The sequence below is a fragment of the Doryrhamphus excisus genome, chromosome 18, assembly GCF_030265055.1.
Source record: "Doryrhamphus excisus isolate RoL2022-K1 chromosome 18, RoL_Dexc_1.0, whole genome shotgun sequence".
NCBI classification, from domain to species: domain Eukaryota; kingdom Metazoa; phylum Chordata; class Actinopteri; order Syngnathiformes; family Syngnathidae; genus Doryrhamphus; species Doryrhamphus excisus.
In genome coordinates this window covers 16,794,702-16,816,256 of record NC_080483.1, presented here as the reverse complement: position 1 = coordinate 16,816,256, position 21,555 = coordinate 16,794,702, and the positions used below count along the sequence as shown (strand labels likewise).

Genomic DNA, 21,555 nt, shown 5'->3' with positions numbered 1-21,555 from the left:
ATTAGCTTGCTAACTAACATTAACATGTTAGCATTCCTAGCATACTAGCATTTTTTTATTTTCATGAATATGAACTTAAGTAGACCCTTATCATGATATGTGTTCGCATGTTAACATTATTATGTTAGCATGCCAACATAATTATAGTTAAATATATAGTAAATAAGAGGTAGGCACTTAGATAAACAGTACTATTATGTTTGGTACATGCTAATGTTAGCATGCTAGCATTGTTAACACAAATGTAGCATTTTTAGGTATTTTTATAGGTAGACACTATTATGTTGGGCGTTAGCTTGCAAACATTAGCATGTTAGCATTTCTAGCATACGAGCATTTTTTTATTTTCATGAATGACTTAAGTAGACCATTATCACCTATCATGATATGTGTTAGCATGTTAGCATGCCAACATAATTATAGTAAATTTAGCATTTTAAGAGGTAGGCACTTAGATAAACAATACTATTATGTTTGGTACATGCTAATGTTAGCATGCTAGCATTGTTGACACAAATGTAGCATTTTTAGGTATTTTTGTAGGTAGACACTATTATGCTGGGCGTTAGCTTGCAAACATTAGCATGTTAGCATTTCTAGCATACAAGCATTTTTTTATTTTCATGAATGACTTAAGTAGACCCTTATCACCTATCATGATATGTGTTAGCATGTTAGCATGCCAACATAATTATAGTCAATTTTGCATTTTAAGAGGTAGGCACTTAGATAAACAGCGCTATTATGCTTGGTACATGTTAATGTTAGCATGCTAGCATTGTTAGCATTCAAACACATATGTTTTCATGGTCAAGACATCTAAATATGTCAATAAAATAACAAATGAAAAAATGACAAATTTATTTAGGGGAGAGGCAATTTATTTGTTCTATTGGCTATGAATTGAAATAAAAACAGTCCATTTAACTTCTGAATGACTTTGTAGTCTAAAACGTAATGCTTGAAGAGCGTTCTGACACGCATACGAACACGGTCTTAGCTTCCACCTCAGCATGTCAAGTATCTTCCAAGCTGAAGTGCAGGTACGATGCTGATGAGCTTAAACTGTTCCTAAATCTTGTCGCAGTGACTGAAGCGGATACTCCTCAATTTCTCCTCAACTTCTCGGGCTGGAGAGATGCGAGGAGAGAAAACTCGCGAAAGACATCAAGACAGGAGATGTCACCTGTAGCAAGGAATATTAAAGTCAAGGTGTTAAGGTGTAAAGTTATCTCATATAAAAAATATTTTTTTTTTTTGCAAGTGATTTATTTTGAAGAGGAAATAGGAAGCAGATAAAGTTGAGGTGGTCAGACAGAAAAATGCTTAGGAAGAGAGTGGTAGCATCCAGTTTATTGTCTCCATTGCTGTGAATCATATTCAGTGTCCATAATTATGAATACATTGTTGTGTAGTATTGAAATACTAGATATTGTACTCATTGTAGTTCTGTGAGATATATATATAGTAGTATGCAGTTCCTATACCACCAAAATTCTTCATAAATGTGAATTTGTAGCACTTTATTTGGGTTTTTTGGTAGGCTACTTCATGGTTTTGCTATTAATATTTTTTGTATCTATCCTACTATTTATTTATTACTGCCTATCCTGTACAATTACTATTCATGTCAACATAATCTGAGTATCTTCTTTGAAGTCACTGAATATGCCGCACAAGCAGACAAAGATCCCCCCCGCCTTAAAAAACAGATCAGAGCAGAAAGCGTCCGTCTTATTTGAATAAGACGGCCCAGGATGCTTCACTCACTCTATCCCGAACATCCTTGGATTTGACCCTCCTCCTGCCCTTGGTAACCCCTGTGGTGACACAAGCAATGACACAGACGTTAGTTTTTATCGCCCCCCTCCCCCTTGCTGTCCGTTTTTAAATACGAAATGAAAGTTGAAGACATTCCTGGTAAAAATTTCATAGATGGCGTAAAAAAAAAAAATAATACAAACACAACAACAACACGCTGCCTTTGAGGTCACATGAATGTTTTACAAGCGGAGACGCTGAATTATTCAAAGCACTGCTGCGGTTGCTTCGGGCTTCAAAAAAAAGTTGATATGAAACACAACGGATTGTTTAAAAAAAGTACGAGTCTTTTTGGTAATGCTTTGAATAACCCTGCGGTTTCTTGGAAAGTTTGGACCGAAAGACAGAATTCTCCCAACACCGAGCAATTAGTACGGTCAATCGATCGCGTCTTTTGCCGCAAATGCTGAGAGAATACGAAAAGTCAAAGAAATGAAAGCAAGTAGAGGCGAGGTTAGATTATTTAGTGTTGTCAGGTTTATTGTATTTTTTTTTTTTGTTGTTTCCAATCCATGTCGCTAAAGACACGGAAAAAAACATTTCCCAACATGTCGTAACTGTTGCCTTGCTTCGAAAGAGAATAAAAAGACAAACATGAAACAGAGATCAAGACCGTCACAATCTGTGATCGAACGCTGAGAGGCAGGCATTGAGTTCAAATACACGAGTGTACTATTTACAGCACCTTTGTAACCAACACGTACAATGGACACGACACCGAAAAACGTCCCGTAAGGGTGATTGATGATGACCCCCGACCCCCGACCCCTGACCCCGACCGCTTCTACTGATACGGAACTATTTTGCCACGTGAGAATGCTTCGGTTTTTCAACATGTGAGTACACCAACTGTGTTTCTACCACTCCGTCACTTCACAAAGCATGGTCAAGACTAGGCTGCGTCTACTTGGAAACTGCTTCACTATGAAGAAAAGAAAGTCCAAAAACTGTGATGTCACACTTTCCCTTCAAAAAAAAAAAGTCTTTGGCAGATTAAAAAAAAAAAAAAAATTTTTTTTTTTTTTGGATTTTGCTGGCGTATGACATCATGTTGTTACGTGCTTACGCCACAGGACTGCACTGCACAATGTGATCAAAACCGTCGTAGAAAAATACCGAAACATGCCAGGAGTGCAAGTCATGTGGACTTGCCCACAAAGCATGCAGGGAACACGGTTAGCTAGTAGGCGTCGGAGCCTACTTAAGTGTGCAAACATGTAAGAAAAGTGTGCTCCATAATCTCACCACAGATATTTCAACACAGGAGTATTTACAACTAAATGCAGGCGTGGTGTTTATCGCCATTGAAGGCAGTGAGTAGCGGGTTCGATTCCAAGGGTGTAAATCCATATCCACTATAAATCCCATACGCTTCCTCACCGCCATGAGCTCATGTTTGACCGCTTTGAACGCAACCATGAATGGAACCGCATGAACTCTCTCATGATTGTTGTATTCCAAAGTAACATAAGGCCTTTACATATTCCAAAAAGCCAATAAAAGGGCTTTCATGACTGCTATAAACCACATAGAAACACTTCATTTCCGAGCAATATTGTTGACACTAAAATGACAATCATGAACGGAATATAGTAAAACTGCATCAGTAAATGCATTGCACTGATCCTTTGGGGAGACGAGACCCAAAAATAACGTAAACAAGACAGTAACAGACAAGTCAAATATGAAAATAAAATAAAATAATAATAATACTGAAGGTGGGAAAAGTGCACAGTATCAGCGCTCCAAAAATAAAACATTGACTTTTCTCCATGTTAATGTCAACCGGTTGGAACGTTTTCCTGGAGTGATGCCCACTTCCGGTACTCGTATTTGCTGAGATAATCTTTGATGATTCATAATGAACCAATAAAATTTAAAAAATGAAATATTAAATGTAAACACGACCGTTGGTAGCCTTTAGCCTTCACTTTTCATTATTCCTTTCTTTTACATCCTTTTCCGGTGTTTTCCTTTTTCCAATCTATTCATTGCACTCATGATAAAAAGCTAATTCATTGATGAAAAAAAAGAAAGCAGGAAGTGAACAAATGTAACAGTTAGTGATGGTAAAAGTACCAGATGGAGGGGTAGGATTTAATAAGCTTTGCTTCTTCCTACTCCTTTCGGCCATGTGGAACTGGGAACTGATTATGGGATGCACTCAATTGGAATCTGATGCATGTTCAAATTAAATTAAACCATTACCATTTTAAGGGGCGGCACGGCGGTCTCGTGGTTAGCGCGCAGACCTCACAGCTAGGAGACCAGGGTTCAATCCCCACCCTCGGCCATCTCTGTGTGGAGTTTGCATGTTCTCCCCGTGCATGCGTGGGTTTTCTCCGGGTACTCCGGTTTCCTCCCACATTCCAAAAACATGCTAGGTTAATTGGTGACTCCAAATTGTCCGTAGGTATGAATGTGAGTGTGAATGGTTGTTTGTCTATATGTGCCCTGTGATTGGCTGGCGACCAGTCCAGGGTGGACCCCGCCTCTTGCCCGAAGACAGCTGGGATAGGCTCCAGCGCGACCCTCGTGAGGAAAAGCGGTAGAAAATGAATGAATGAATGAATGAATTACCATTTTAAGTTCCTACTATTCTGTACTACTCTACTGTACTGTATTCTGTATGTATACATATACTGTATGTATACATCAGCAAATACAAAGGAGACGGATAACTGCAGAAAGACATTTAGTTGTTAGCTAAACACCAAAACGTGATGTTTACATTTACGGAATATCTTTTGGTGTGGAATTGCATGAAACCGATTGACGTAAATCAAGTCAAGTCAACATTTCATTTTTGGGAGTGTTTTTTTTTTTTTCAGAAATGTTTTATCATATTATTCAACTCTTATTCTAAAATCCATGCCCCCCCCCCCCCCCCCACCCCGGAAAGTACTTTTGTCACAGTTTTCATTTCCTATCCCTCCCTGATGATGCTCTATACAGTTAATGACTTCCAATGCATGAAACCAACGGATAATATTTACACCCCCGGGGCTGAGGAGCGATGGTACGATCCGATTGGAGGGTTATTGCAGCGACAGGCACCCGCAGCCTCCCGTGAGATTATTACACCACAGCACGTGTGAAGATGTTAGCGGAACACCAACAAGCGGATGTCGTTGGACTTGATGTGGCGAGAGTGGCGAGCGTTGAGCAGGGAAATCAGAAGTGGGGGATAGTTTAGTCAGAAGAGTTAGAAAAGGTCCATTGGGGGGGTGGGGGGGGGGGGGGTATATAGCCGACATCAGCGTCTAAGGAGAGGAGGACACTAGAACTCCTCAATGGTGAGGCAGATGAACTCCTGGATGCACTTCCTGTACTGCTGCTCTGTGGGACTGCTGCTGGGGTATTGACCTGGTTGTCCCAGGGGGGCCTCCGCCTCTCGCATCTCCTCGTTCATCCTGGCCAGACGCAGGCTGGAAAGGACGGATACAACATGGATGCATGGGAGCATATATGGAACAGGAAGTAGACAAAACCGGAGTAGTAACTTCAGCCTGAACAAAATGTTCTATCTATCCATCCATCCTTCCATCCATCCATCCTTCCATCCATCCTTCTTTCCTTCCTTCCTTCCATCCATCCATCCATTCTTCCTTCCTTCTTTCCATCCATCCATCCTTCCTTCCTTCCATCCATCCATCCATCCATCTATCCATCCAAACATCCTTCCTTCCTTCCATCCATCCATGCATCCATCCATCCTTCTTTCCTTCCTTCCATCCATCCATTCTTCCTTCCTTCCTTCCATCCATCCTTCCTTCCATCCATGCATCCATCCATCCTTCCTTCCTTCCTTCCTTCCTTCCTTCCTTCCTTTCTTCCTTCCATCCATCCACCCTTCCATCCATCCATCCATCCATCCATCCATCCTTCCTTCCTTCCTTCCTTCCATCCATCAATCCATCCTTCCTTCCTCCCATACATCCATCCTTCCTTCCTTCCATCCATGCATCCATCCTTCCTTCCTTCCTTCCATCCATCCATCCTTCCATCCATCCATCCATCCATCCATCCATCCATCCATCCATCCTTCCTTCCATCCATCCTTCCTTCCATCATCCATCCTTCCTTCCATCCATCCAACCATCCTTCCTTCCATCTATGCATCCATCCTCCCTTTCTTCCTTCCATCCTTCCTTCCATCCATCCTTCCTTCCATCCATCCATCCATCCATCCATCCTTCCTTTCTTCCTTCCATCCTTCCTTCCTTCCTTCCTTCCTTCCTTCCTTCCTTCCTTCCTTCCTTCCTTCCTTCCTTCCTTCCTTCCTTCCTTCCTTCCTTCCTTCCTTCCTTCCATCCATCCATGCATCCTTCCTTCTTTCCTTCCTTCCTTCCTTCCTTCCTTCCATCCATCCTTCCTTCCTTCCTTCCTTCCTTCCTTCCTTCCTTCCTTCCATCCTTCCTTCCTTCCATCCATCCATCCTTCCTTCTTTCCTTCCTTCCTTCCATCCATCCTTCCTTCCTTCTATCCTTCCTTCCTTCCATCCTTCCTTCCTTCCTTCCTTCCTTCCTTCCTTCCTTCCTTCCTTCCTTCCTTCCATCCATCCATCCATCCATCCATCCATCTATATATGTAATCCTGCTATATGTCCATCCTTCCATTATCCAAATGATTGCCATTCAAATGGTCATTGAAACAATGCAAGTACAAATAAATACTAAAGTAAATACTAAAGTTTGACTTACAGGGTAACGATGTCGGCATTGGCAGCCTGGACCGCAATGCTGAGCGGGTCGTGACCTTGCTCATCCACCTCCGTCTGCGACGCCCCTCTCTTCAGGAACAGACACACCTGGCTGGACGCAAACGTGGTGGACGTCAAACACAGGAAGTTGTATGTGGAGGGTTGGACATCATCTAATGCGTTCTTTAGCATTAGCATCTTTTTTGGACCATTGATACATCGTTCTCCTAGAAATTATAGAATGTTGGTGATTTTGGTAAAGTTATCATCATGTCCTGTTGTAGTTTTACTAAAGAACATCACCCAAAACAAGAACACAAAGAGTTCCACTCGGCTTTGTACTTTGACCTTTTTGATTTCTTTTTGATTTAAGTGAAACTAATAGTATAGACCAGTATGTACCAGCGATCACTAACTGGTGCCCAGCCCAGACACCGTCCAGTATGGACTAGTAGTCAAATTTTTTTTAAACCAAATACTTACCCAGTGTGGCCCAGGTAGGTGGCGTGATGCAGCGGGCCCCGCCCCCTCATGTCCCTCTGGTTGACATCGGCTCCGTTCTGCAGCAGGAACTCACACGCTATCAGAGACCCCTGGAGAAGAAAAGTATCAGTCCCGCCCAAATCCGCGTCCAGGTCCAACTAGTATTCAGCAAACCGGGCAAAGTCCCTCACCCCCAATACTGCCTGTATGAGCGGTGTTTTTCCATCCTCTTCCTCACTGGCGGAGTGGACATCCGCACCGTGCGCCAACGCCTCCACCATCAGGGGGAGGTTATGCAGACGTGAGGAACGGTGGAGGAGCGCACCGGGGTGGAGTTCTCTCACATCCTCGGGGTCGGAAGGGAGTTCTTGTTCGATTTCCACCTCACCGCTGGAGGACTCCTCTGATTCCTCTTCTGGGGGACAAGAACGGTTTTAGCAGACTAAAATGTGGGTTGCATTCTACCACGTCTTTTTCTATTAATATCTTGACCCAAAAATGACTCGTTTTTCAATGTGTCCCACCTACGCTTGGGACATCTGAAGCATAAAACTGCACACTTTTGTGACCCCGACGTGACTCTAACACGCAACCTTCTGATCTGGAGTCAGACGCGCTACCATTGCGCCACAGGGTCCTGTTGGGCACTTTTGTGACCCTGACGTGACTCGAACACGCAACCTTCTGATCTGGAGTCAGACGCGCTACCCTTGCGCCACAGGGTCCTGTTGGGCACGGGGCACTTTTGTGACCCCAACGTCATGAGATTGTGCCACAGGTTTGCAACATCCCGGGCATAAAATACTTTTGTGACCCCGACACGCAACCTTCTGATCTGGAGTCAGACGCGCTACCATTGCGCCACAGGGTCCTGTTGGGCACGGGGCACTTTTGTGACCCCAACGTTGTGAGATTGTGCCACAGGTTTGCAACATCCCGGACATAAAATACTTTTGTGACCCCGACGTGACTCGAACACGCAACCTTCTGATCTGGAGTCAGACGCGCTACCATTGCGCCACAGGGTCCTGTGTCTGGCCCAGGGCACTTTTGTGACCCCAACGTCGTGAGATTGTGCCACAGGTTTGGGACACCCCGGGCATAAAACACTTTTGTGACCCCGACGTGACTTGAACACGCAACCTTCTGATCTGGAGTCAGACGCGCTACCATTGCGCCACAGGGTCCTGTGTCTGGCCCAGGGCACTTTTGTGACCCCAACGTCGTGAGATTGTGCCACAGGTTTGGGACACCCCGGGCATAAAACACTTTTGTGACCCTGACGTGACTCGAACACGCAACCTTCTGATCTGGAGTCAGACGCGCTACCATTGCGCCACAGGGTCCTGTTGGGCACTTTTGTGACCCTGACGTGACTTGAACACGCAACCTTCTGATCTGGAGTCAGACGCGCTACCATTGCGCCACAGGGTCCTGTTGGGCACGGGGCACTTTTGTGACCCCAACGTCGTGAGATTGTGCCACAGGTTTGGGACATCCCGAGCATAAAACACTTTTGTGACCCCGACGTGACTCGAACACGCAACCTTCTGATCTGGAGCCAGACGCGCTACCATTGCGCCACAGGGTCCTGTATCTGGCCCAGGGCACTTTTGTGACCCCAACGTTGTGAGATTGTGCCACAGGTTTGGGACACCCCGGGCATAAAACACTTTTGTGACCCTGACGTGACTCGAACACGCAACCTTCTGATCTGGAGTCAGACGCGCTACCATTGCGCCACAGGGTCCTGTTGGGCACTTTTGTGACCCTGACGTGACTTGAACACGCAACCTTCTGATCTGGAGTCAGATGCGCTACCATTGCACCACAGGGTCCTGTGTCTGGCCCAGGGCACTTTTGTGACCCCAACGTTGTGAGATTGTGCCACAGGTTTGGAACATCCCGGGCATAAAACACTTTTGTGACCCCGGCGTGACTTGAACACGCAACCTTCTGATCTGGAGTCAGACGCGCTACCATTGCGCCACAGGATCCTGTGTCTGGCCCAGGGCACTTTTGTGACCCCGACACGCAACCTTCTGATCTGGAGTCAGACACGCTACCATTGCGCGACAGGGTCCCGTTGGGCACAGGGCACTTTTGTGACCCCGACGTGACTCGAACACGCAACCTTCTGATCTGGAGTCAGATGCGCTACCATTGCGTCACAGGGTCCTGTGTCTGGACCAGGGAACTTTTGGTTCCCTGGTTGCGTGTTCAAACAGGGGACTTAAACACGCAACCTTCTAAAATTACTATTTTCCCCCATGATATTACAAGAGTATATTACCGTAACATGTCGACCCCCGAATCAGGGACACAGAACCTCAACTCCCTGCCTGAACATGGCTGAAGTTAGATGTTCTTCAGATGGGTGCCCGACGTACCTTCTGTGACGCTGTCCACCACAGAGCCAAAGACCAGGATATCAGTGCTGCCATCAGTGCTTCCTCCCAGGCCGCTATCGCTGCTCAGACCTGCGGGGCCAAAACACGCCAAGCCACGGACACGTTAATCTTTCCATATGTCGGGATGACGTATGGCGCTTACGCACACAGCGTTTAGCTGACTTACTGCGTGGACCGGAGCCTGTGTCGAAGTACGAGAAGAGGGAGTCCAGTTCGTCCGGACAGAACAGGGAATCCCGGCGAAACTTGGCTGCGGCTGCTGCCGAAGGTCAAAAGGACACAGCATAGATGTTGGTGTCCAAGCCAGGAACCATCAAACATCAAAACGCTCGTTGCTAGACTGACCCGCTGAGAGATTAGCGTACGATGCGCTGCCGGGCTCGTAGCGATGATATTTCCGCCGAGCTTTGTTCGGAGCTCGAACCGAGCTGTTGTGTCGCTGGCACTTCTTCACAGTCCAAGGTCGGGACTTTCTTTCACCTTCCACCAACGCCTCGCTCCCGCTCATTTTCTTCAGGAAACGTTTCTCCACGTATTTGGACTTGATCCAGGCTTCTTTCTCTTGTCTGGAGACACGTGGAGACACCACAAGCGGACATTTTTAACAGCGAAATAATAAGCAATAATAAGTGAGACGGCTGGATGTGGATGCTGACCTCGGACTGGACGGTCCAGGTTTTTTCACCCCGAGTTCCTCGCATGCTCCTTCGTAAATGTGGTTTATGACAGTGTTCCCTAATTCGCACATCAACTGAACAAGAGAAAGAAAAAAAGTTTGGATAAAAATTGTGGAAAAAACAGCGAAAACCGGAACAGAAAGAATGACCGACTACCTTGAGTAGTTCAGGTTCCCACGAGTCAAGAGTCAGTGAACGCACTTTAGAGCAATGGACTCCAAGACTCCTGAAAGAGTCATCGTTATTAGCAATATATTAGTAGTAGGCCGTCATGGCGGACGTAGCGTACCTCACACGGGGGAGCTCCATGTGTGATGCCAAAAGTGTAACGTAATTCACCTGTGGATTCCCGAGCACTCGATGCACAGCAGCACTCCAAGATTGATGGAAGCCCAGCAGGGTGCCGCCTGGCCGCAGTCACAACACAGCTCGTTGCCAGGGAGGTTCTGTACTCGCTGAAGGAGGCCGTCGCCTCCTCCGCGGACTCCCTTATCCACCCTCTCCCCCCTGTCTCTGGGCTCGCTGGCGGAGTCGATGCTGCTGGTGGAGGGTGAGGCCGTCCGGTCCAGGCGCTTTAAGAAAAGGAACCGTATCACAATATGGGAACAGAAACTTTCAACGTTAGCATTTAGCTCAATTCATACCTCAATGTAGTAATTGTCAGCAATGTCCTTGTAAGCCGAGGCAATGCTTGCTTGGACCGCTTGGATCCACGCCTGCCGCAACTTCTCAGATTCGGCTTGCAGCATGCAGCTCCTACAAGGTGATGGGAAACGACTATCACGTACCCAAGGTGGTAAACATCAATCATCAATCATATACTACCTTTTTTTTTAGCTGTTTTTATATCTTTAGAACGCAAAGAAAAGACACAGATATGTTCATGTTCATTCATTCATTTGTTTTCAACTGCTTATCTTCACGTGGGTGTGCTGGAGCCTATCCCAGCTGTCTTCAGGCGGGAGGCGGGCTAGCCAATCACAGCGCACATATAGACAAACAACCATTCACACTCACATTCATACCTAAGGACAATTTGGAGTCGCTAATTAACCTAGCATGTTTTTGGAATGTGGGAGGAAGCCGGAGTACCCAGAAAAAACCCACACCAAGAAAACCCGCCCAGAAGAATGGAACCGAGGATTTCCCGATCTTCTGACTGCGTGGTCAATAATGCAAACCACCGTGCGGCTGCGAGCTAAGAAGCCAAAAACATACCACTTCCGCACTAAATGGGAGGATAACTTTCTTTCATGCATGCACGGGGAGAACACACAGAGATGGCCGAGAGTGGTATTTAATTTAATTTAATTTAATTTAATTTAATTTAATTTAATTTAATTTAATTTAATTTAATTTATTTTATTTTATTTTATTTTATTTAATTTAATTTAATTTAATTTAATTTAATTTAATTTAATTTAATTTAATTTAATTTAATTTAATTTAATTTAATTTAATTTAATTTAATTTAATTTAATTTAATTTAATTTAATTTAATTTAATTTAATTTAATTTAATTTAATTTAATTTAATTTAATTTAATTTAATTTAATTTAATTTAATTTAATTTAATTTAATTTAATTTAATTTAATTTAATTTAATTTAATTTAATTTAATTTAATTTAATTCAATTCAATTCAATTCAATTCAATTCAATTCAATTCAATTCAATTCAATTCAATTCAATTCAATTCAATTCAATTCAATTCAATTCAATTCAATTCAATTCAATTCAATTCAATTCAATTCAATTTAATTTAATTTTTAATTTAATTAAATTTTTTAAAAACATATTTTGAAAACATTCATTCATTCATTCATTTTCTACCGCTTTTTCCTCACGAGGGTCGCAGGGGTGCTGGAGCCTATCCCAGCTGTCTTTGGGCGGGAGAGGGGGTACACCCTGGTGTACTGGTCGCCAGCCAATCACAGGGCACATTTAGACAAACAACCATTCACACTCACATTCAAAAAAAATCACACGCATACACGAGGAGAACATGCAAACTCCACACAGAGTTGGCCAAGGGTGGAATCGAACTCGGGTCCTGCGTGCTGTGTTCATGTTTTTCAGAAACAAAGTAAAGTTTAAAGTTTTAAGACAAAGCTTAGCTTTATTATGAGTTATTAGTATTCACATCTCAGCTTCTAGTATTTACACTTGGCCTTTCTGCTCTCATGTTCCCATTTTTGCTGCGTTTTCTGGTTTAATTTTATCTCTACAATGTGCCAAACGGGCCCCGGTGCCACACTTTGCCCCACCCAAAAACTTCCATGTTGGGACATACTTACTTAGTGGGTGAAACCACCTCGAAACAGAACCTCCTCTCGTTATCTTCACATGGTTTGACAGAGCAAAGCCTCAGGTCCTCAACCACAACAGTCAAAGAGTCCTACCAATGGAGAAGAACGTCTCAACATCTTTTAGGGACCGATTGTGACATCTGAGACAATTCCATCACAGTCACAAGTTCATACCTTGAGTTTCTTCTGGTAAACCAGTTGGCTGTTCTGTATGGAGAACCACCGCCTTGTGGGGAGAGGAGACATGAACTTAGGCAGTGTGTGCAATAGTAATAATAAAATAAAAATACTAATGATTATCTATCCTAGCTGACCTTTGGGTGAAAGGTCACACCATCACCTAGCGTGGACCTCCACCTGCACTTTACCTGTTCCAGGTCTTGAAAGCGTTGCTGGCCCTCTTGAAGAGGTAGCCCTCCATGACGACGCCATTGGGCGCATCCACGTTGAACTCCAACTTGGGGTCATCGTAGGAAAAGTCCTGTGAAGACAAGATTACTTAAACCTGGAATCCCGTCTTAAGTCATGACTTTTATACAATAATACAAAAATACCCAAAAGTACTATGACTCATTCACTTACAGATAACATCACATTAGGAGTCTGGTTTAAGACGATAACAATCTACTAATTACATACTACATAACGTGAGCGGATGTATTATTGCGCAATAATACTATTGTAAGAGTCGGGTGACTCAAATGAGGAGTCAACGTTGCGTTCAGGTGGGGTCGTATTGTGCAGAGGTGAATGCCGGGGCATCTGTTCTGCACGTCACAACTTCTCAGCTTGCGTCTACACAAAGAGCTGCGACTCCACAAAAAGGGAATTAAATCTGCGGGCCATCTGCTTAACGAGGCAGAAGACAAAAAAATAAAAACAAATCGAGGAAAGGAGACAGATTTAAAACACAAACAAAGTCCGAGGTCAGGTTTCGCTTTTGTTGAGGAGGACTGGAGTAGATAGTAATAATAATACTTTGGGCATATGGCAGACTACATCTATACATCTATACACTAACATACTCATTTTAACATGTACTTTCCATATTTCTAATATTTCTACCACAACTGAGACCTTCCAGTACTTTCACAAAAACTTTGTAGCAATAACACGACCATATTGATATGAATATATGAATATATTTTATACTATTTTGACAGGTAAGAAGGTTGAACTTAAGGTTGTTATTTTTAAAAAGTTTAAAAGGTATAATAACGATTTTATGCAACAATTGCTTATAATAAACATGACTTAAGAAATCGAACATCAGAGGTCAACTAGTCTCCAGGAACACATGGTGATCCACTGTGTCTCCGTATTTTGTGAATAAGTAGTTTTTATCCTTTTATTGAAAATTATTCATTAAAAAATCTTATTTAATAAGAAATTATTAAATATTATTAATTATTATTATATATTAAAAATATATTATTTATATATTATTATATATAAAATATTATTATTAAAAATATTATTTAAAAAAATAGTGACATGCACTTATTTTTAATTTAAGCTAAAACAATTAATGACATAATTTAAATTTTTTAAATATTACATTAAATGTTTCTTTAAATATTGAGCAAGTGTCAAAAGCATTAAGTATTACTACTACTAGTACTACTACAACAACAACAACAAGAAAAACCTCTCCTCACCAGTGGACAGTTGAGCTGACCAAGAATTTTCATCTTGACAACATTGACATCCAACAGCATCTTTCAAATCAGCAACTGAATGACTCAAATAAATAAACGAATAAATAAAAATAGTAATAAGATCCTGTCCGCAGTGTCCCACAGGTTGTCAAACATGCGCACCCCGCATCCATTTAGGACAACAGCAGCACACCCGTGCCGTTCCTCCACTTCCACGCGTCAGTCTGAACTCTGTCCCGCCGCGTGGAAGCGGTACGGTCGCTCATTATCATACAGCTGCGAGGTCCCCCTTGGTGCCCCCTGTGACCCGACCACGGCTGCCGGGTAAGGGGATCAAACATTTCACTGCATGGCCGCCCCTCCCCTTTTGAAGCCCGGGGCGACATCCTCACTTTTTGGAGGAGTCAGCTTTCCATCTGTCCGTGGATGTGACGACTGTTTCTGCCTAATCAAGCTGACATTATGGCTCCCCCAGCACCGACGGGGACCCTGCGCTTCCCACCTTAAATCAGCCACAACCTGAAGAATGAAGCACACAAGTGGCATTGGGTACCAGACCACTGGGTTGCCAGATGGATGCATGTGACAGGCCGTGATAAAAAACAATTGTTTAATATAGAGTCCTACACAGGAAATGGAATATGGTTTTATTCACTGGGTCACCTGATTTCATAAAGATGATTGAATAGAATCATTACATAAATGCTTAAGGCTCATATTTACCGGTACCAGTATATATATATATATATATACACATATACATATATATATCTATATATATAAACAAAATGAAATCAGTAACTAGAAAAGCACAGACCTCCATAAATAGGTAGTGCTACTAGTTAGCACGCTAGCAATGCTAACCTTAGCATTCTAACACCGAGCATGATAGTGCCAAGTCTTATAAGTGTCTACCTATAAAAATGGCTAAAAATACTACTATGCTAATGTCGACATGCTAGCAATGCTCAACATGCTAGCAATGCTAAAATTAGCATTCTAACTCCAAACATGATAGTGTCAAGTCTTATAAGTGTCTATCTATAAAAATGGCTAAAAAAAACTACTATGCTAATGTCAACATGCTAGCAATGCTTAACATGTTAGCAATGCTAACATTAGCATTCTAACACTGAGCATGATAGTGCCAGGTCTTATAAGTGTCTACCTATAAAAATGGCTAAAAATGCTACTATGCTAATGTCAACATGCTAGCAAGGCTCAACATGCTAGCAATGCTAAACTTAGCATTCTAACATTGAGCATGATAGTGCTATGTGTCATAAGTGTCCACCTATAAAAATGGCTAAAAATGCTACTATGCTAATGTTAGCATGCTAGCAACGTTGATATGATAACATTAGCATGCTAACAGCTTGCATGATGGCGCTAAGTGTTTATAATTGTGTCTACCTTGAAAATGGCTAAAAATGCTGGTAATGCTAACATACTCACATTAGCATGCTAACACCTAGCATGATAGTGCTAAGGGTTTATAAATGTGTCTACCTTGAAAATAGCTAAAAATGCTGGTAATGCTAACATACTAACATTAGCATGCTAACACCTAGCATGATAGTGCTAAGGGTTTATAAATGTGTCTACCTTGAAAATAGCTAAAAATGCTGGTAATGCTAACATACTAACATTAGCATGCTAACACCTAGCATGGTGGTGCTAAGTGTTTATAATTGTGTCTACCTTGAAAATAGCTAAAAATGCTGGTAATGCTAACATACTAACATTAGCATGCTAACACCTAGCATGATAGCGCTAAGTGTTTATAATTGTGTCTACCTTGAAAATAGCTAAAAATGCTGGTAATGCTAACATACTAGCATTAGCATGCTAACACCTAACGTGGAGGTTAAAGTCACCCTGCCTCTCGCCCAAAGTCTGCTGGGATAGGCTCCAGCATAATCCATTAGATTGTGTAGCTAAAACTAGAAAGTTGCGACCTTGAGTGTACAAAGTTGCCAAAATGCTTGAACAATGGAGGAGGAGCAAAGTGAGGCTAGCGTCCCCCTGGGAGCTACAATGAAGCCAGAGGTGTCCAAAAGGCGGCAGTGAAAGGAAAGGACAGTGGGGAGGAGTTTAGAACAAACAGGAGGAACAATCACCGGCTGAGCTAAAATGGATGACGACTGGGCTGAGAAAGAAGATGAAGATAAAATGCTTTCCTTAATTTGGGACAATATCCTCACCTGAAACCTATTTTCTCATTCATGTGACTTCAGCTCACTTTTCATCCAAATCCACTTCAACTTCAGCCTAACAAACATTTATAATCTCCTCGTCTTCCGCACTGATTTAATGGCCCATCAATAAAAGATGGCTCCCATCTATTATTCACAAAGTCGGCTGTCTCGTGGCTTCCTGCAGGTTTTTAAAAAAGAACGTTCTCTTCACGGGGAAATCATCTCAAATGTCTCGTGGCAGCAAAGAGGAACGAGACGAAGATAGCAACGTTCACGTTAACATCATCCAGACCTAAGAACTCAAAAACGGCTTTTCTTCTCCATCGCTTGCCCTCACGGTCACCCTGTCACTCATGTGCTAATACCATCTGTTGCCGCTCGTGCAACGAGGAGGAAGTCGGTTCAAAACTGCCAGTCACGTACAAACCGCTACAACGTACGGTCCCACGTCAGTTAGCCGGGGGGGGGGGGGGGGGGGGGGGGGGCAGCTGTGCTACGACTCAGAATAACGGTCCCGTTCCTGACACGGGCATAATCCCAATCTGTGAGATTTAGCGGGATTAGGCCTCCCTGCATTATCTAGCGTTCTGACAGCTCATTGCAACGCGGCGCTCTCAGTTCCTCGCTGATTGATTGTAAAAAATATGAAAAATAGATTTAAGGTGCAAATATGAGTCTCATAATATTTGCCATATTTTTGACACAATCAAACAACATCATTAACTGGGGTGTCATAAGACACGTTTTACTCATCTCCCGTCTCCAAATGTTTACTCTGTGCATAGCACCTTGGTGCCTTTGTTCTATAGAACAATGGCATGAACGGAGTAAGACCGTTTGTCAGGTGGGGTGGAGGTAGAGGCGGGGCTGCTAGCATACACACAGAGTGTAGAAAAGTGTAACATAGTTTGTGAAATATTGCCATATTTTTTTTTATATGTTTCTTCATTGTGTAGGCCTCACAGCTCGGAGACCCGAGTTCGATTCCACACTCTGCCATCTCTGTGTGAAATTTTCAAGGTTAGACTTTTTAAAGTTGTGTAGTGTTTTTTCTCAAGTATGTAGTCAAATAGGGGCTGCACGGCGACCGAGTGGTTAGCGTGCAGGCCTCACAGCTAGGAGACCCGAGTTCGATTCCGCACTCTGCCATCTCTGTGTGGAGTTTTCAAAGTTAGACTTTGAAAGTTGTGTAGTGTTTTTTCTCAAGTATGTAGTCAAATAGGGGCTGCACAGCAACCAAGTGGTTAGCGCACAGGTTTCACAGCTAGGAGACCCGAGTTCGATTCTGCACTCTGCCATCTCTGTGTGGAATTTTCAAGGTTAGACTTTTTAAAGTTGTGTAGTGTTTTTTCTCAAGTATGTAGTCAAATAGGGGCTGCACAGCGACTGAATGGTGAGCGTGCAGGTCTCACAGCTCGGAGACCCGAGTTCGATCCCGCACTCTGCCATCTCTGTGTGGAATTTTCAAGGTTAGACTTTTTAAAGTTGTGTAGTGTTTTTTCTCAAGTATGTAGTCAAATAGGGGCTGCACAGCGACTGAGTGGTTGGCGCGCAGGTCTCACAGCTAGGAGACCCGAGTTTGATTCCACACTCGGCCATCTCTGTGTGGAGTCTGTGTGGAGGGTGTAAAATATAGCCATATATTTTTTAAAATATGCTTTCAAAAATAAAATAAAATAAAATAAAATAAAATAAAATAAAATAAAATAAAATAAAATAAAATAAAATAAAATAAAATAAAATAAAATAAAATAAAATAAAATAAAATTCCACTCTCGGCCATCTCTGTTTGGAGTTTGCATGTTCTCCCTGTGCATGCATGAAAGAAAGTTATCCTCCCATTTAGTGCGGAAGTGGTACGTTTTTGGCTTCTTAGCTCGCAGCCGCACGGTGGTTTGCATTATTGGCCACTCAGTCAGGAGATCGGGAAGACCTCGGTTCCATTCTCCGCTCGGGCGGGTTTTCTTGGTGTGGGTTTTCTCCGGGTAAAAAAGTTCGGGTAAAACAGTTCGATTCCACCCTCGGCCATCTCTGTGTGGAGTTTGCATGTTCTCCCCGTGCATGCGTGGGTTTTCTCCGGGTACTCCGGTTTCCTCCCACATTCCAAAAACATGCTAGGTTAATTAGCCACTCCAAATTGTCCATAGGTATGAATGTGAGTGTGAATGGTTGTTTGTCTATATGTGCCCTGTGATTGGCTGGCCCGCCTCTCGCCCCAAGAGAGCTGGGATCGGCTCCAGCACCCCCACGACCCTCATGAGTGGTAGAAAATGAATGTTTTCATTGCACTTTTAAAAATAACGTTAATCTCATTCGTATCTGGTGTATAGTTTCGTCTTGGGAACTGAGTGTCTCATGACAGCCATACATTATAAATCTAAAGGCTGTCACCGTTACGATTTTATGAAAGTGTGTCAAAAATGTGATGATAGAGCCATAATTAAGTGCGGTGGGCTGTGAGTGGGAGGTGATAGTTGTTAATCAATGCAGAGCAGATTGAGTGACTGATCTATTCACAGCAAGTTTATGGAGGGAGCCGCCATGTGACCACCATAAACCGCAATCAATGGGCCTGTTGCAGATGGTGTGTGTATATGCCCGTGTGTGTGTGTATGTGTGTGTGTGTGTGTGTGTGAGAAGTCAGCAGACACATGTTCAGTGGAATCATGCGTCCACACAATAAGAAAAACCTCATGGAGAATGAAACGCTTCATTCATCATTCATCACATTGACTTCCATTCAATTCCATCAGACACGGAAATGAAGCAATAACACTTAACACAAATTTTGCACACTAAAAATGTATTTCCTGTTCTTTTGTCTGTATGAATGTGGTAAGGTTCCCCAAGAGGGGTTATTATTGTGATTAATCTTCAATTTGGTATTAATTTAATATGCAGACTTAAACCATAACCATTGTTAGTGGACACAAAAAAAGATGCTTTATTAAAATCTGACCCCCCCCCCAAAAAAAAAAAAAAAATAAAAAAATTTAAAAAAATCTGACCATGCCAAATTCACATTTTTGACCCATAATTGCTATAAAATTAATTAACTAATTCCCTTGTCTTTTAGTTTTTTTTTGTACTGGAGGCAAAAAGAGGTGATGATGCAACTCCACAATAGAACAAAGCACATTTGGTGCAGTTTTAAGCCTAAGTGCATTTTATAGGAGCCTGGACTGCATTTTATTAAGATAAGATATAATCATGTTCATGCCACAGTCTTGTTTTCTCCTGTTATTATTATCATTGCAATATTATTATTGTTATTATCATTATCATTATTGTCATTATTGTTATAATCTTATCTATCATTATTACCATTATTATTGTTATTATTATCACCATTATTATAATCATCATTATTATTACCATTTTCATCATTATAGTTGTAACAATTTTTTGATATTTTTTTTATTATTATTTAATTTGACAGACTTCATTGCTTCTTGTAGAGTGCTGTATCGTTCCATGTGTTGTTTTCTGAAATCCGCAGTATTTGTGCTTTTATTGTCAATTTATTAGCCCACTTTTCGCCCCTAAGTGTAACATTTACATATCATTACATATCATATCATTACATATCATTTTCTGGTATGATCATTTTCATTTAAAACAACCATTTTTTGGTGTTGTTTAAGTTGTTTATATATTTTGGCTACATATATGTGGTTTCTGTGTGCCTTAAAAAAATCAGTAAAAATCATCAATAATATCTGGGATTGAATGAGTTATTAATTATCTTCAATATTTGAAGTTAATTCAGATTGTTATGTTTCCCCTCCCGAGTCATCAAGGAGAACTTGCTTCTCCAACAAATAAGAAATTCTTACTGCTGCCTGCCTTGACTGTGATGCCATACTCAACAGCAATTTTCTTACAAAGGTTGAGTACCTCATAACGAACAAGCTGATTCTTATGGGAAAAACCAAAACAAAACTCATAACACGCATAAAAAAGGTGTATGTTTGTATGCGCTGCAGTGACATTCATGTTAGGAATACGTAAAAGACAAAAAAACAACAAACAACTCACCTGCATCAGAGTCTGAAGAAGAACAAGTCCAGAGGAGCACATAGGGAGAGGAAACCAAATATTAGATATTGATCAGAAATCAGATTTGACATTTAAAACAACAAAATCAGTCATCATTTCTTCATGTTGATTTCAATATCTGAGCATTTGAAAGAAAGTCGAGAGGCAGCTTTTTTCTCTCGTTCACCGTGACCTTCAGGTTTTTACTTTCAGGTTTGAAACTATACGACACTACACTAATTTGAGACATGGGCTAAATCAGGCGGAAAGACAGAAAAGTCGTTGGCATCCATCGGCCAACAGATGGATGATCTGTGTGAGGCATCGCCAAGCAAAGAATAGCTTTGATTCAGCAGAGTGACCCATAAAATATATCAAACTACCCGTATGGGAACTCCATTTATTTTCACATTCGGCAAGCAGCTGAAAAGGAGGGAAAGATGGCAGCCCGACCTGCAGACTGGTGACGATAAACTGATGCATAAAAAGATATTGAAGATTCCAGACCAGATTCCCGCACCACGTGGTCAATTATTCACGGTACGGTAATCCCTCATTTATCGTGGTTGGTTCCAGACATCACTATAATAAGTGACTTTCCGCAAGCTAGGATTCCTTATTTAGAAATCAAGTATTTTCATACTTAGTGCATAGAAAGCTGTTTACAACTTTCTAAATTGTGTATTGAACATTAATAGAGCTCTCAAAATGTGAAATAACACACTTATAGTCATCTTTATACCCGTATTATTCAATAGAGTACACATAAGAGTAAAGTGTCTCCCCAAATATTGCAGTAACATTACTGACACCTAGTGACAATAGTGTACAATACTAAATATCATTCATAGCGTCTTTGATTATCTTTTAAATGCCTTAGATTTTTATTTTTTTACTTCATTTAGTCCTTTTGATTCTTGACAATGCTTAAGTTGAGCAAAAAATGCATTTTAAAAAACGAATAATAGGCTAAAACAGCAAGATTTCTCATAGTCCGGGTCTCATGCTTTTATTTTGGTTTATTTGGTACTTCCTGTTTGTTGTCCGTTTTGGTTTGCTTGGTACTTCCTGTTTGTTGTTACTTTCCTCCCCCCCAAAAACTGTTTACAATTGTCTCAATTTAACTTTTCACAGTATTAGAGCCCTCTAGACATAAACTAACAGCCCTATAGTCACATTTATGCTTGTATTATTCAATATAGGAGATATAATAAAAAGAAAATAAGACTTGTGTGTTGCAAGAAGTGAGTTTTATCTGG

The 21,555-nt window shown here is 41.8% G+C and overlaps 2 protein-coding genes and 11 non-coding genes across 13 annotated transcripts in view; all 13 read right to left on the bottom strand.

Annotated features, from left to right (window-relative positions):
• Nucleotides 1-191: 191 nt before the first annotated feature.
• acap3b (ArfGAP with coiled-coil, ankyrin repeat and PH domains 3b) overlaps nucleotides 192-21,555 on the bottom strand; it is a 66,398-nt gene continuing 45,034 nt past the window's right edge. The window contains exons 10-26 of the mRNA XM_058055902.1: nucleotides 20,297-20,308; nucleotides 12,771-12,883; nucleotides 12,577-12,628; nucleotides 12,391-12,491; nucleotides 10,739-10,850; nucleotides 10,434-10,666; nucleotides 10,251-10,320; nucleotides 10,074-10,168; nucleotides 9,763-9,983; nucleotides 9,584-9,676; nucleotides 9,397-9,495; nucleotides 7,198-7,418; nucleotides 7,007-7,116; nucleotides 6,525-6,635; nucleotides 5,149-5,249; nucleotides 1,771-1,820; nucleotides 192-1,186 (exon numbers count right to left, since the gene is read on the bottom strand). Coding sequence (XP_057911885.1) covers nucleotides 1,118-1,186; nucleotides 1,771-1,820; nucleotides 5,149-5,249; nucleotides 6,525-6,635; nucleotides 7,007-7,116; nucleotides 7,198-7,418; nucleotides 9,397-9,495; nucleotides 9,584-9,676; nucleotides 9,763-9,983; nucleotides 10,074-10,168; nucleotides 10,251-10,320; nucleotides 10,434-10,666; nucleotides 10,739-10,850; nucleotides 12,391-12,491; nucleotides 12,577-12,628; nucleotides 12,771-12,883; nucleotides 20,297-20,308 — 1,863 coding nt within the window. The 3' untranslated portion in view covers nucleotides 192-1,117. The remainder of the gene's footprint in view (nucleotides 1,187-1,770; nucleotides 1,821-5,148; nucleotides 5,250-6,524; nucleotides 6,636-7,006; nucleotides 7,117-7,197; nucleotides 7,419-9,396; nucleotides 9,496-9,583; nucleotides 9,677-9,762; nucleotides 9,984-10,073; nucleotides 10,169-10,250; nucleotides 10,321-10,433; nucleotides 10,667-10,738; nucleotides 10,851-12,390; nucleotides 12,492-12,576; nucleotides 12,629-12,770; nucleotides 12,884-20,296; nucleotides 20,309-21,555) is intronic.
• Nucleotides 7,572-7,643, bottom strand: trnaw-cca (transfer RNA tryptophan (anticodon CCA)). The gene has a single exon. It is a non-coding gene; the product is annotated as a tRNA-Trp (tRNA).
• trnaw-cca (transfer RNA tryptophan (anticodon CCA)) lies at nucleotides 7,660-7,731 on the bottom strand. Its single transcript has one exon. It is a non-coding gene; the product is annotated as a tRNA-Trp (tRNA).
• Nucleotides 7,664-8,925, bottom strand: LOC131106649 (uncharacterized). The gene is made up of 2 exons (XM_058055901.1): nucleotides 8,397-8,925; nucleotides 7,664-8,308 (listed from the first exon to the last, which is right to left on the bottom strand). Exons 1-2 carry the CDS (start codon nucleotides 8,740-8,742, stop codon nucleotides 7,857-7,859), a joined length of 798 nt encoding a protein of 265 aa, XP_057911884.1. The 5' UTR covers nucleotides 8,743-8,925; the 3' UTR covers nucleotides 7,664-7,856.
• On the bottom strand, nucleotides 7,963-8,034 carry trnaw-cca (transfer RNA tryptophan (anticodon CCA)). The gene has a single exon. It is a non-coding gene; the product is annotated as a tRNA-Trp (tRNA).
• trnaw-cca (transfer RNA tryptophan (anticodon CCA)) lies at nucleotides 8,122-8,193 on the bottom strand. The gene has a single exon. It is a non-coding gene; the product is annotated as a tRNA-Trp (tRNA).
• Nucleotides 8,281-8,352, bottom strand: trnaw-cca (transfer RNA tryptophan (anticodon CCA)). Its single transcript has one exon. It is a non-coding gene; the product is annotated as a tRNA-Trp (tRNA).
• trnaw-cca (transfer RNA tryptophan (anticodon CCA)) lies at nucleotides 8,369-8,440 on the bottom strand. The gene has a single exon. It is a non-coding gene; the product is annotated as a tRNA-Trp (tRNA).
• trnaw-cca (transfer RNA tryptophan (anticodon CCA)) lies at nucleotides 8,526-8,597 on the bottom strand. The gene has a single exon. It is a non-coding gene; the product is annotated as a tRNA-Trp (tRNA).
• trnaw-cca (transfer RNA tryptophan (anticodon CCA)) lies at nucleotides 8,685-8,756 on the bottom strand. The gene has a single exon. It is a non-coding gene; the product is annotated as a tRNA-Trp (tRNA).
• Nucleotides 8,773-8,844, bottom strand: trnaw-cca (transfer RNA tryptophan (anticodon CCA)). The gene has a single exon. It is a non-coding gene; the product is annotated as a tRNA-Trp (tRNA).
• trnaw-cca (transfer RNA tryptophan (anticodon CCA)) lies at nucleotides 8,932-9,003 on the bottom strand. Its single transcript has one exon. It is a non-coding gene; the product is annotated as a tRNA-Trp (tRNA).
• trnaw-cca (transfer RNA tryptophan (anticodon CCA)) lies at nucleotides 9,113-9,184 on the bottom strand. The gene has a single exon. It is a non-coding gene; the product is annotated as a tRNA-Trp (tRNA).

What these genes read in the sequence shown, in the direction of transcription:
- LOC131106649 (XM_058055901.1), bottom strand. Translation starts at nt 8,742, where the DNA reads ATGGTAGCGCGTCTGACTCCAGATCAGAAGGTTGCGTGTTCGAGTCAC. An exon ending in GTCTGACTCCAGATCAGAAG is followed by an intron (nt 8,309 to 8,396) that starts GTTGCGTGTTCA and finishes CCAGATCAGAAG; the next exon opens with GTTGCGTGTTCGAGTCACGT.